This window comes from Pantherophis guttatus, chromosome 4 (assembly GCF_059756535.1).
Source record: "Pantherophis guttatus breed Tessera chromosome 4, ASM5975653v1, whole genome shotgun sequence".
NCBI lineage: Eukaryota > Metazoa > Chordata > Lepidosauria > Squamata > Colubridae > Pantherophis > Pantherophis guttatus.
Window position 1 is genome coordinate 12538923 of NC_142066.1, and position 14508 is coordinate 12553430.

Below are 14508 nucleotides of genomic sequence, written 5' to 3' on the forward strand. Positions count from 1 at the left end.
ATTCCAGAACAGCAAGAGACAACTCAGTCCTGGTATTACATATGAAAGAGGTTGAAAACAGCTCCTCCATGGTACATTGTAGGTTCATATAGTAGTGTTCTTGCAAGATTTTATCTATAGATGTGAACCAATAAAGAATTCAGCTACAAAGAATCACCATTCTTTATCGTTGGGTTGGTCAATCAGCTTGATGTTTTTGGTTACCAAGCTTGGTCTACCTTGAAGGGCTGGCCCCTAACTGTTTGAGAAGATCGATTCAAGTTTTAGAAGAATCGAATAAACTTTTGTTCACAGAATGAGTTCCCCGAAGAACCAGTGTTGCTGGTAAACAAATTAACAAGTCAACGTCTTTAATTAAGATGGGAATTGCAACAGAAGGAACATACAAGAAAACCTTTAAAGACATGGGCATGCATTTTTCAATTTAGAAAAATGGGAGGTTTCCTAGAAAAAGGGGAAAGGGTTCGGAAAAGATACCTCTCCTTCCCACTTTGATCTGCGGTACTATTTACTTTGTTTCTCCAATAACTCTTTCCTCCACTGATAGTTGTAGACTTTCTTACTAGAGTTTTCTAGAATGTAAATTTAACAGTTCTCCCAATTATTCTGGGTTTTTTTTTCATTTTGTCGATCACGACAACTTTAAAAGGAATTATTATTTTTTTAATGTTTTTGAGGGAAAGGTTGGACGCATCAGACCTTTTCCTATTCTTCTAAAGACTTTGATCCAGAAATAACTCATAATGGAATGGCAGAAATATTGAACCAGACAGTTTCAGTAACCGAGTTCATTCTTGTAGGCTTCACCCATATCCGTTGGCTTCAGATCCTTCTCTTTTGGGTCCTCTTTCTCACGTATCTTCTGACCATCATGGGAAACCTTCTCATCATCTACATCACTCTGGTTGACCATCGCCTCCATACCCCCATGTATTTTTTCCTCCGGAATTTTTCTGTCTTGGAAATAGGATTTATCTCTTCTACTATCCCGAAGGCTTTGCTAAACTTGGCCTCAGGCAACAGCACCATTTCTCTGGCGGGCTGCTTCACGCAGGCCTTTTTCTATTTTATTTTGGGCACCGCTGAGTTCTTCATTCTGGCCACCATGTCCTTCGACCGCTACGTAGCCATCTGCAATCCCCTACGGTACACGGTTATTATGAACAATCAGTTGTGTACGCGGTTAGTAGTGGGCTCTTGGCTGATCAGTTTCCTTTATATCATAATGCCCCTGATTCTGTTATTTCGTCTGCCCTTCTGTGGTCCAAATGTCATCAATCACTTCTTCTGTGACAACATACCACTGATCAAGCTGGCCTGCACCGACACCCAATTTCTGGAACTGATGGATTTTCTCATGTCCACCTTTATGGTGCTGGGGTCTCTGGCTGTCACAATCGTTTCCTACATTAAAATCGTTGCGGCTGTCCTGCACATCCATTCCGAGGAGGGCAGGCAAAAGGCTTTCTCCACTTGTGCATCTCACATTGTGGTGGTTTTCATCACCTACGGGAGCTGCATTTTCATGTACGTCAAGCCCATGCAAAGCGGGGGGGTGGACCTCAGCAAGACGGTAGGTGTCCTGAACAACGTGGTCTCCCCTTTGCTCAACCCCTTCATTTACAGCCTGAGGAACAGGCAGGTGAAAACAGCATTGAAGGATGCTTGTGGATGGAGACGAGAATAGCTTTGAAGGATGCTTGTGGATGGAGAGGAAAACAGCCTTGAAGGTTGCTTGTGGATGGAGATGAGCATCGTCTAATCGGGGAAATTACCTCTCCAGGTGCAGGCTGAACATCCTTGACTCTCAGAGGAAAGAACGTTGTTATGGTTAAATACAGTAGTGGCCAAAATTGTGGAAACCTTTTGGGAAAAGTGTATTCTTGAGGTTTGATGGCTAGTAACACCACTTTTTTTTTTTTTTGGCATTTCAAGATAATCCTATTCCACTGCTGGAATGGCCTGGGAATAGCCCAGACCTTAACCCAATTGAAAAATCTATGGAGCCAAGTAAAGAAACTTGTTAGTCAGAAGCGACTCAGCAATAAAACCCAGTTAATTGAAGCCATCATTCCATCTTGGTTTCACATGATAACAGCTGCAGAACTCAAAGACTTGGTTCACTCCATGGGGAAGACGTTGTAAGGCCGTCATTCATGCTAAAGGTTACCCAACTAAGTATTAACTGACAGGGTGATCATTTTTTCTATGATGATCATTTTTGTGTATCTTGTTTTTTTTCTACGTGTGTCACTTTTTTTCTTTCTACTGTAACTGCTATTCTAATAGCAAATCCTTCATAAAAATTACTGCATGACATTCTTGATTAAATTATCTTTCCATTGATATATACTTTTATGATACTACTCAAAAAAAAAAGTGGTGCTATCAGCTAGTTTTAGAAAATACACTTTTCCCAAAAGGTTTCCACAATTTTGGCCACTACTGTATCTCTACCAACTCCATGCAACCCCCCTCCTAACTTCCAACAGCACTAAGTGCTTTTAGTCCATCAACTTTATCGCCCGAAGGATTGAAGTATGGAATCTACGCATAGTTGTCAGTCTGATTTTCTACACATTCATTCTCGTGTGTCTCAAAGAGTTCCAGAACTGGAGGAGGTCACTTCCCTGATTAGAAGGTGCTCATCTCTATTCACAGTCTTGGAGGACATCTTTTTCTTTGGATCTTCAATTACTGCTGTTGGAAATTGGGAGGGGGGGTTGCATGACTTTTCTGTTGGACTGTGAATGGAGATGAAGCATCTTCTAATCAGGGAAGTGACCTCCTCCAGTTCTGGAACTCTTTGAGACACATAAGAATGAATGGAGCTATGTGTAGAAAATCAGACTGACAACCATGTGTAGATTCCATACTTCAATCCTTCAGGTGATAAAGTTGATGGACTAAGAGAAAAGTCAGAGAGACCGAGAGAAAGAAAAAAAGGACTTTGAAGAACATTTCTTATCTTTTGTTATCATTGTAGATGCTGCTCAATTAATAAAAGATCTATAGACTTGGGTCTGCCAGTTGGCCTGGGATCTAAAGGGGGAGTTCCACCCTTTAGCATGGTGAGTGAATAAGACATTTGATGGGACTTCTGATGCATCTTATTTTGACCATGGGCTGAAAATGAGCTCATTAAATATCTAATTTGTTGATGTAGAAGTTAAGTTTGTATCTAGAGTCTGAAGACTCAGCTTCAGGTTCATCCTCAACCATGGGAACATTATGAGACATGGGCCATATCTCCTCCTTCGGTTTGCTCTCCTTCACCTTAGAATAGAATAACAGAGTTGGAACGGACATTGGAGGTCTTCTAGTCCAACTCCCTGCCCAGGCAGGAAACCCTACACCACTTCAGACAAATGGTTATCCAACATCTTCTTAAAAAATTCCAGTGTTGGAGCATTTACAACTTCTGAAGGCAAGTTGTTCCACTGATTAATTGTTCCAATTGTCTGGAAATTTCTCCTTAGTTCTAAGTTGCTTCTCTCCTTGATTAGTTTCCACCCATTGCTTCTTGTTCTACCCTCAAGTGCTTTGGAGAATAGCTTGACTCTCTCTTCTTTGTGGCAGCCCCTTAGATATTGGAATACTGCTGTCATGTCTCCCGTAGTCCATCTTTTCATTAGACTAGACATACCCAGTTCCTGCAACCATTCTTCATATGTTTTAGCCTCCAGTCCCCTAATCTTGCAAAGGTTATCATTGGAATGAAGAGAGATTCCATGGAAACTATCTTAAGCACCTACTAACATGGCAGGATCTCATAAAATAATCCAGTGCATACCCATTTTTAACTATTGTGTTATGTTTGGCTTGATGTTTTCCAAAGGATCTATTATGGGAAGACCAAAAGAGCTTAACCTTGCTTCAGTTCCAACCCCCTCCCCAGAATAAGCAAATGGATCCTCAAAGATACATTTATACTTTCTCCATTCCACCCAGTAATAAAAATAGCATGCCTTCATTTATGTACTGTATTAATTTATTTAAGTAGTTAGTTTGTCAAACATGTACGAGATAACAAGAATAAGTATAAATGTGGCTATGAATACAGGAAATGGATACAAATAAATGGGGGCAGTAGGACAGAGACGGTAGGCACGCTGGTGCGCTTATGAACGCTCCTTACAGACCTCTTTGGAATGGGGTGAGGTCAACAGTAGACAGTCTAAGGTTAAAGTCATGGGGGTTTGGGGAAGTAACCATAGCGTCAGGTAGTGCATTCCAGGCACTGACATCTCTGTTGCTGAAGTCATATTTTCTGCAATCGAGTTTGGAACGGTTTACCTTGAGTTTGTATCTAATGTGTGCTCATGTATTATTGCGGTTGAAGCTGAAGTAGTCATTGACAGGTAGGACATTGTAGCAGATAATTTTATGTACTATACTTAGGTCAGATTATAGGCGGCATAGTTCTAGGTTGTCCAAGCCCAAAATTTCAAGCCTGGTGGCATAAGGTATTCTGTTGTGAGCAGAGGAGTGGAGTACTTTTCTTATGAAATACCTCTGGACTCGCTCAATTGTATTAATGTCTGATAAGGCCTGTTTTTCTCTCTCACTTGGCTCCAGAGCCTTTCTAGGAGTCTGGGGAGGGGGAAAACTACCTTCCCCACCCCCCGAGGCCCTCCGGAGGCAGGAAACAACCTGTTTCCCTACTTCTGGTGGGCCCAGAAGGCCTGAAAATCAGCTGGCCAGTGAGCGGATGCGCGCCGGAACTGAGTTTGCGTGCCGACTGATATGGCTACATGTGCCACCTATGGCACGCGTGTCATAGGTTCACCATCACGGGTATAGGGTCTCCTGCTCGAGCAGGGGATTAGACTCCAAGACCTCCAAGGTCCCTTCCAACTCTATTATTCTTTGTTCTATGAACTGGGTTTAATTTATGTTTCCTTCTAAACCAGCCTCAAACATTATACATTAGAAATTATCTGATTTAATCTACCTCTTTTGAACTCTGCAAACCATTTCCTAGTTTCAGAGAGCAATATTACAGCTAACCACTCTCGAGAACTAAACATTTTTAAAAATTGTAAAAATACTCACTCCTTGCAAACTGCACTAAGAATTAATCACAATTTTTTTCAAGATCTGTGCGGTATTCATCCTCAGGTTCATACTGGTAAAATCAATATTCTAGATTATTAGGGTATGTTTCATGCAAATCAGAGGCAAAACAACAATATCTATCAAACTTTTATTCCCTAATTTATTTAGGGTTGCCAGGTCTGCTTCCAAAAAATAGCGGATAAGCGGGGGGGGCGGGGGGGTTAAGTAGTAAAAAAATAAAAAAAAATTACAATTAAATTATATATTTTCTTACAAACATTTTAACACGTATTAAAATAATCACTTCAAAACTTTACTTAAAATTCAAAACATCAAATATATTATAATAATATGTAAAATATTAAATTGCATTTTACTTTGCTGTCGTGTGTATTTTTTATTTGACTTGGCAGCTTTGATCAATTCTTTGTGTTTAAGGAATAATTCTTTAATTTCAGTACAACATTGAGAAATATTAAAAAATATACAATCATAAAGCTTTTGAATAAAAAAAAAATGTCCACTATTTTGTGAAAAAAAATAGTGAACATAATGTGAAAAAAGCAGACTGTCTGCTCAAATAATGGACACCTGGCAACCTTAAATTTATTTTTGCCAGGCAGTATTTTTACCACTTAACAATATACATAAAACATATTCAGGATGTCCCAAAGGTGATATTGTTTTTTCTTTCCCCTCTTGAAAAGGCACTTTTGGGACAACGATGACTTGGATGACTGAGAATCTCCATAGATATAACATATTTAGAAAATTTTCATGATCTCTCTGTGCTATTATCTTATATTTTTCTGTTAGTCACAGCCTTTTTTCTAGATTGTGAAATTGTGCTGATTTTGCTTATAAATGGGAGGCAAAGCAAATGCATCTGTTAAAACATTACCCCTTAATTCAATGTTTGGGAAGCATAATTTTCTCCATTCTCAGTGCTTTGGAAGAAATGCCTTGTCTTCTTGGCTCACGGATGTATCCTCGGTGCAGTTTTGCTGCCTCCTTCTTCTGTATCTTTTCTGAGCAATGATCATGGAAGCCACCTCTTATAAGCAATAGGAACCTAGTTACTGTTTTGAAGCATAATAATGTACAGTATATATTCCAGACTAAGTGGGAAGATCCCACAGGGACTTCTCAAGGAGCAAAGAAGCCTATTGTGAATTGCAAGAAATATCTATCATGCATTCTCTATCTGCTTCCTCAAACCCACATACCAAATTCATATCTTTGACTGCTTGTGCAGTCTCTACTTTGAGTCCTGAAAGTAGTAATCCTACAGATGTTCCTATGATTTATTGGTCTATCTGTCTGCTATCAAAATAAAGTGTATATATATATATATATATATATATATATATATATATATATATATATATATATATATATATACCTATACATAATACACATACTGTATACACATACAGGTAGTCCTCTGCTTATGACCACAATTCAACCCAAAATTTATGTTGTTAAATGAGAAATTTGTGAAGTGAGTTAAGGGCAGTTAACTAAACTCTGCTGAACATGTTACCTAGCCTGGTAATGAAACATTCGGAATCCAACCCACAAGCTCAGAGTGTTGTGGTCCGCCAGCAGCCTGCGGATCTGGCAGCGGAGTCGGACAGTGAGGAGGCTGGGGAGGACAATGGGCCAGTCCTGGAGTCAGGAGAAGGCCCAGATGAGGGCTCTGCGTCAGAGGCAGAGATACGGCCAGGGCCATCTGGGAGTGATGTGCGGATTCCGGAGCCTCCAGAGCAGGGGTGAAATGCTCCTGGTTCAGACCGGATCACCCGATCCGGTGGCGATGATGGCAGGTGGTTCAGAGAACCGATAGCAAAAATCCCTGTGCCCCCTCCCACCATGCCCAGCTGAGCCACACGATCATCAGAGGCTTTTTTTTTTTACTTTTAAAAGCATTTTTTCTACAACTTCTGACGAAAAAAATGCTTTTAAAAGTAAAAAAATAAAGCCTCTGATGATCGCACGGCTCAGCTGGGATTGTCAGAGGCTTTTCAAAGCATTTTTTCCTGCAACCTCTTCGGCCGAAGAGGTGGTAAAAAAAATGCTTTGAAAAGCCTCTGATGATCCCAGCTGTGTTGCCTGATCGGCAGAAGTTTTTCAAAGCATTTTTTTTGCAACCTCTTCGGCCGAAGAGGTTGTAGAAAAAATGCTTTGTAAAGTTAAAAAAAAAAAGTTGGCCACGCCCACCCAGTCACATTACCCCCCCCACACACACACCAAGCCACGCCCACAGAACTGGTAGTAACAAATTTTACATTTCACCCCTGCTCCAGAGGCGGACAGCAGAGAGGCAGAGGATCAGGAGGAGCCTGTTCCTAGTGCACGCATGCGAAGAGCTGCCAGAAGGCAAGAGCAGCTGAAGAAAAAAGGACAACTTGGGAGTAAGGCAAGAAGATGATTGGCTCCTCCCAGAAAGCTTAAAATAGCAGCAACGAGCCGTTGGGTTCTTTGTAGAAAAGCAACGTTGATTCCAGTGCTTCTTGTCACCGTCTCTTGAACTTTGTGGGAGTTTTGCCAAGAAAAGCCTTTGGCAGGTTGCCAAAGACATCAAAGGTTGGTGATAAGGCCGCTAGACTGGTTATTAAGAATTTTGTTTTGGACTAAGCTGAGAATGAATTATTTCTCAGCTGTTTTAATAAAATAAGTTTATTGGGGACAGAATTGTTTTTGGTAATCACTACTTAGGCATTGGTCACAACAGAGAGAATGAATCTCCACCTTCATCCTATGCTCGAACTAGATATATTCACCACAAACAAATGTGTGTCAACTCCATGGTTGACACACATGTACTTGGTTGACACATGGTTGGCTCCACTACTGTAGATTGCGACCTTGAGGGAAGGACATCATTGTGTTGAAAAGTTGATCTTAGCATGGGCACTCCAAAATACTACAGTCCTCCTTTCCATTTCATTTTCTTTACCCTCTTCCATTCTATCTTTCTCTCAGCCTTATTACATAGAGTTGATATTCTATTTAGAGCCAAAGTCATCAGTTTGAAGTAGCCAGAATGCAATGGTTTCTAAAAATTTAATTATAGGTTGTTGTTGTTTTTTATTTAGTGAAATACAGCAACAGCAATAACAACAAAAGCCCTGTACATATTCCAAAGTGAAACAAAAAGACATAATTTAGGTCTACTATGCAAAAAAATTAACTTAGATCAGGGGTCAGCAACCTGCGGCTCTGGAGCCACTTGTGGCTCTTTCACCTTCTGCTGTGGCTCCCTGTCACTCAAAATATGCATCACAACCACCAATGTGCGACACCCGCCGGCACATGATTTATTGAGCTTTTCAACCCCCAGTAGGCCAACCATGGATAAATCCAAGAAAAGAAAAGTTTCAGAAGAAAACGGAACATTTAGTTATTTTATTATTTAAAAAATAATATTTATTAATTTTCCAAAGATTAAAATACACAGTACAAAAAGAAACATAATACACAAAAAAGCAAGGAAGAAAAAAAAACATACACACAAAAAAACAAAAAATATAAACAACCAAAAACAAACATATCAAAATTTCAATACTAATAACAACTTTTCTGCATCGGTATCTCTAACCTATTTAACCTCTTTACACAAATTCTACTTCTAAATATCTCTACCTTAAACTTACACCTTTATTTAAATTATCTTGATTTCTATTTACAATTCAATCTCATAACAAAAAGATCCCTTAAATTTTATGTTTACTCTCCAGCCAGTTAACTTAGACCAAGAGTCAGCAACCTGCAGCTCTGGAGCCGCATGTGGCTCTTTCACCTCTCTACTGCAGATCAGTGGTGGGTTCCTCCCAATTCGGTCTGGTTCGGCCGAGCCGGTAGCGGTGACGATATGATGTCACTAAACCGGTTTCCCCCCCCTGGCCTCCCACCCCCCCACCCACGTTATTCTTACCTTTTATTTGCCCCCACCCCCAATCTATTGCTGCCTCCTGAGTTCCAGCTGATGACTAGAGGGAAAAAAAACTGTTTAAACTCTTGCCGTGGGGCTTCAAAGAGCCGTCCTACAGCTGATCAGTGTTAAAAGCAAACAAATGAGTCGGGTCGTAAGTGCGAGGACTTGATCGTAAGTGCGAGGACCTTCCAGAAATGACTCTGACCAGCTAGCCACGCCCACCTAGTCACATGACCTCCAAGCCACACCCACAAAATAAGCCACGCCCACAGAACCGGTAGTAAAAAAAAATTAGAACCCACCCCTGCTGCAGATCCCTGTCACTTAAAATATGCAAATAAATCCAAGAAAAGAAAAGTTTCAGAAGAAAAAAGAACATTTAATATTCTTTTGTGGCTGCTCAAGAAATAGTCAGGCACAGGAGGGGTTTTGTGGCTCCCGGTGTTTTCTTTTCTGTGGATAACGGGTCCAAATGGCTCTTTGAGTATTTAAGGTTGCAGACTCCTGACTTAGATCAATTATACCACCTCCTATAAATTAAAAGGGGAAAAAGAGCAATTTGTTAACAGAAAAATGATCCATACAATTGTAGCTAACAGCGTCAAGTTAATTAAGTCCTTCAGGTCCTCATTAAATCCAGACGGTACATGAACATATTTTCATTATCTACTCATTTTGGGACATGGAAACTTGTAAAAAAAAATAGGTAACAAATTCATATTCTTGGTCGCTATGTGAATTCAGTGGTGCGATCATAAAAACCATTTGAGTAACAAGATCTCTGGTGCTCAAAGATGGAATAACAAGATGAGACACTTGAACAGGAAGAGTTTCCAGTCTTTATTTTGAAAACAATTTTTTTTGCTTTGAATGCATTTTATCAAGGCATGTTAGAATCCAGCTTTGCATTCACCAGCTTTCCAAACTTATAAATCTATTGACCTCTATGAATAACAGAGTTAGTGAGTAAATTAGTTACTTTACAGTATTTGCAACCTACTCTAATCCCAAGGGATTTTGGATAGCGTACAATATCCCATCACAAGAAGATCAAACTATAAACTCTAAGTCAAAATTAATGTAAGCGCTCAACTCAACTAAATACTCAAGGTAACCCCCCTTTTCAATCAGCTAGAGGTGCAGTTGCACCAAAACAATGCATCATTGAATTGTTTGCAGAATTGCAATATTGTGGGACCTGCTCATACTTCCAAGTGGAGCTGATACAAAGAAATCTATTTTGTCTGTCTTCCCTAGGTGTCTTGTGAGGAAAGGAGGGGAGGACATTTGATAAGTCCCCTGCACGCTTATTGTCTAGAAGATGAAATTTGACAATAAATGAGAATATTTGTAGCGCAGGTTGAGGGGTCCTTGGTGCTCTCTGAGCTTAGTTGTTTTCTTGAAGATGTTTCATTATCCAAACTAGTTGACATCATCAGATGTATCACTAATGATGTTAACTAGTTTGGAGAATGAAACATCTACAAGAAGATAACCAAGCCCAGAAAGCACCAAGGACCCCTGATTAAAGTTGCATTCTGCTGTATAATATGCCTCCAGCTGGTTACACTGACGTTCCTACCATTTCCTTCTGCCCTCAGTTCATCTTTTTGTATCTTCTGTTTCTAACTGTCTATGGAGCTTCTCAGTCATCTAGGTCATGGTTGTCCCAAAGGTGCTTTTTCAAGAGGCAACTGGACTTTCTGTTTTTTCTTTGAAGACTTCTCATCCAAGAAGCTTCTCTCTCTAACCTGTGCCATCCTACTATATACATCTCTTATTCTGTCTGGAATGGAAGAGAACTTACGGCAGATTTTTCTCTTAGGTAGACTTTATCTTAGGTGGACTTAAGTAATTCAGACTTTCCTAACCCTAAGTCTATTTCTTAATTCAGTGTTCCTCAAGTGTAACAACTAAGATATGTGGACTTCAACTCCCAGAATTCCTGAGGAAGCATGTTGACTGACTCTGAGAGTTGAAGCAGTGGTGAAATCCAAATTTTTTTACTACCGGTTCTGTGGGCGTGGCTTGGTGGGGGAGGCAGGGGAAGGATATTGCAAAATCTCCATTCCCACCCCACTCCAGGGGAAGGATACTGCAAAATCCCCATTCCCACCCCACTCTGGGGTCAGCCAGAGGTAGTATTTGCCGGTTCTCTGAACTACTCAAAATTTCCGCTACCGGTCCTCCAGAACCTGTCAGAATCTGCTAGATTTCACCCCTGGGTGTAAGTCCACACATCTTACAGTTGTCAAGGTTGAGAAACATTCTCTTAATTAATTGCTTGATTACATGCCATCAAGTCATTTCAGATTCATTCTATTCTGTTCTGTTCCGTTCTAGTTTTTTTTTTCCTTTCTTTATTGTTTTACAACTGCATGGAAATCCCTCCTTAATATTTTCCATATGAAAGTCTACCTTCAGTGAGCCAAAAGGACTTTGTCATCCATTTCAAGCAATTTGGTGCAAGGAGGTCTTATGTTGGTGCCTATGTATGCTTTTGTGTATATGGGAGATGAAATCAAATGCATAGAGATAGCCTCCTTGACTTCAAGCACCTCAAACTCAATACATGTGAAGTCTAAACAACTGCTTTGGGTTCAGGTGACACAATAATTTAGGAGGTTCTAAGACACCAAAAGAGAAGCAAGGATATGGGGAAAAGTTGGCATTGTGTTGTGTCAATCTATCTACTTTCCATCTGCCAACCAGATAAAGCATATCAATATTGGATTAACATCTGACAGGGTTCCTCTCCTTCTGATATTGATATTCCCACCCATAAGAATCACAAATATTTTTCCTTTCTTGGGCTCTGCTATTACATTTCTTTAGGATCCCCCTGCTTATTCTGGCCCTTCTTTTCCTATACACCCCAAAATTTATGAGCCATGAGTTTTGTGTTTTTCTTCATCATTTATTCATTTAATTATTTCGTCAAGGACGTATTAGATAACAGATATAAGTATAGATATATATATATTCTGTTACTGACGTCTTATAATCAAAAGATTATTAGTGTGATGGAATGCAGTAAGGTAGTTGATTCTCAGGAGGGAGGGGTGACATTCCAGAACAGCAAGAGACAACTCAGTCCTGGTATTACATATGAAAGAGGTTGAAAACAGCTCCTCCATGGTACATTGTAGGTTCATATAGTAGTGTTCTTGCAAGATTTTATCTATAGATGTGAACCAATAAAGAATTCAGCTACAAAGAATCACCATTCTTTATCGTTGGGTTGGTCAATCAGCTTGATGTTTTTGGTTACCAAGCTTGGTCTACCTTGAAGGGCTGGCCCCTAACTGTTTGAGAAGATCGATTCAAGTTTTAGAAGAATCGAATAAACTTTTGTTCACAGAATGAGTTCCCCGAAGAACCAGTGTTGCTGGTAAACAAATTAACAAGTCAACGTCTTTAATTAAGATGGGAATTGCAACAGAAGGAACATACAAGAAAACCTTTAAAGACATGGGCATGCATTTTTCAATTTAGAAAAATGGGAGGTTTCCTAGAAAAAGGGGAAAGGGTTCGGAAAAGATACCTCTCCTTCCCACTTTGATCTGCGGTACTATTTACTTTGTTTCTCCAATAACTCTTTCCTCCACTGATAGTTGTAGACTTTCTTACTAGAGTTTTCTAGAATGTAAATTTAACAGTTCTCCCAATTATTCTGGGTTTTTTTTTCATCTTGTCGATCACGACAACTTTAAAAGGAATTATTATTTTTTTTAATGTTTTTGAGGGAAAGGTTGGACGCATCAGACCTTTTCCTATTCTTCTAAAGACTTTGATCCAGAAATAACTCATAATGGAATGGCAGAAATATTGAACCAGACAGTTTCAGTAACCGAGTTCATTCTTGTAGGCTTCACCCATATCCGTTGGCTTCAGATCCTTCTCTTTTGGGTCCTCTTTCTCACGTATCTTCTGACCATCATGGGAAACCTTCTCATCATCTACATCACTCTGGTTGACCATCGCCTCCATACCCCCATGTATTTTTTCCTCCGGAATTTTTCTGTCTTAGAAATAGGATTTATCTCTTCTACCATCCCGAAGGCTTTGCTAAACTTGGCCTCAGGCAACAGCACCATTTCTCTGGCGGGCTGCTTCACGCAGGCCTTTTTCTATTTTATTTTGGGCACCGCTGAGTTCTTCATTCTGGCCACCATGTCCTTCGACCGCTACGTAGCCATCTGCAATCCCCTACGGTACACGGTTATTATGAACAATCAGTTGTGTACGCGGTTAGTAGTGGGCTCTTGGCTGATCAGTTTCCTTTATATCATAATGCCCCTGATTCTGTTATTTCGTCTGCCCTTCTGTGGTCCAAATGTCATCAATCACTTCTTCTGTGACAACATACCACTGATCAAGCTGGCCTGCACCGACACCCAATTTCTGGAACTGATGGATTTTCTCATGTCCACCTTTATGGTGCTGGGGTCTCTGGCTGTCACAATCGTTTCCTACATTAAAATCGTTGCGGCTGTCCTGCACATCCATTCCGAGGAGGGCAGGCAAAAGGCTTTCTCCACTTGTGCATCTCACATTGTGGTGGTTTTCATCACCTACGGGAGCTGCATTTTCATGTACGTCAAGCCCATGCAAAGCGGGGGGGTGGACCTCAGCAAGACGGTAGGTGTCCTGAACAACGTGGTCTCCCCTTTGCTCAACCCCTTCATTTACAGCCTGAGGAACAGGCAGGTGAAAACAGCGTTGAAGGATGCTTGTGGATGGAGACGAGAATAGCTTTGAAGGATGCTTGTGGATGGAGAGGAAAACAGCCTTGAAGGATGCTTGTGGATGGAAATAAAAACAGCTTTGAAGGTTGCTTGTGGATGGAGATGAGCATCGTCTAATCGGGGAAATGACCTGTCCAGGTGCAGGCTGAACGTCCTTGACTCTCAGAGGAAAGAACGTTGTTATGGCTAAATACAGTAGTGGCCAAAATTGTGGAAACCTTTTGGGAAAAGTGTATTCTTAAGGTTTGATTGAACCACTTTTTTGGGGGGGGGGAGTTTCAAGATAATCCTATTCCACTGCTGGAATGGCCTGGGAATAGCCCAGACCTTAACCCAATTGAAAAATCTATGGAGCCAAGTAAAGAAACTTGTTAGTCAGAAGCGACTCAGCAATAAAACCCAGTTAATTGAAGCCATCATTCCCTCTTGGTTTCACATGATAACAACTGCAGAACTAAAAGACTTGGTTCACTCCATGGGGAAGACGTTGTAAGGCCATAATTCATGCTAAAGGTTACCCAACTAAGTATTAACTGACAGGGTGACCATTTTTGTTTATCTCCTTTTTTCTATGGTGATCATTTTTGTGTGTCTTGTTTTTTTTCTACATGTTTCACTTTTCTTCTTTCTACTGTAACTGCTATTCTAATAGCAAATCCTTCATAAAAATTACTGCATGACATTCTTGATTAAATTATCTTTCCATTGATATGTACTTTTATGACATTAGTCCCCCCCAAAAAAAGTGGTGTTATTAGCTAGTTT

The 14508-nt window shown here is 40.3% G+C and overlaps 2 protein-coding genes across 2 annotated transcripts; both read left to right on the forward strand.

Moving 5' to 3' along the window:
• The first annotated feature begins 123 nt into the window (after positions 1-123).
• LOC117656566 (olfactory receptor 6E1-like) lies at positions 124-1687 on the forward strand. The gene has a single exon (XM_087893340.1). The coding sequence runs from the start codon at positions 749-751 to the stop codon at positions 1685-1687; it is 939 nt and encodes a 312-aa protein (XP_087749466.1). The 5' UTR covers positions 124-748.
• Positions 1688-12185: 10498 nt separating this feature from the next.
• LOC148113744 (olfactory receptor 6E1-like) lies at positions 12186-13962 on the forward strand. The gene has a single exon (XM_087894434.1). It carries the CDS (start codon positions 12812-12814, stop codon positions 13748-13750), a length of 939 nt encoding a protein of 312 aa, XP_087750560.1. The 5' UTR covers positions 12186-12811; the 3' UTR covers positions 13751-13962.
• The last annotated feature ends 546 nt before the right edge of the window (positions 13963-14508 follow it).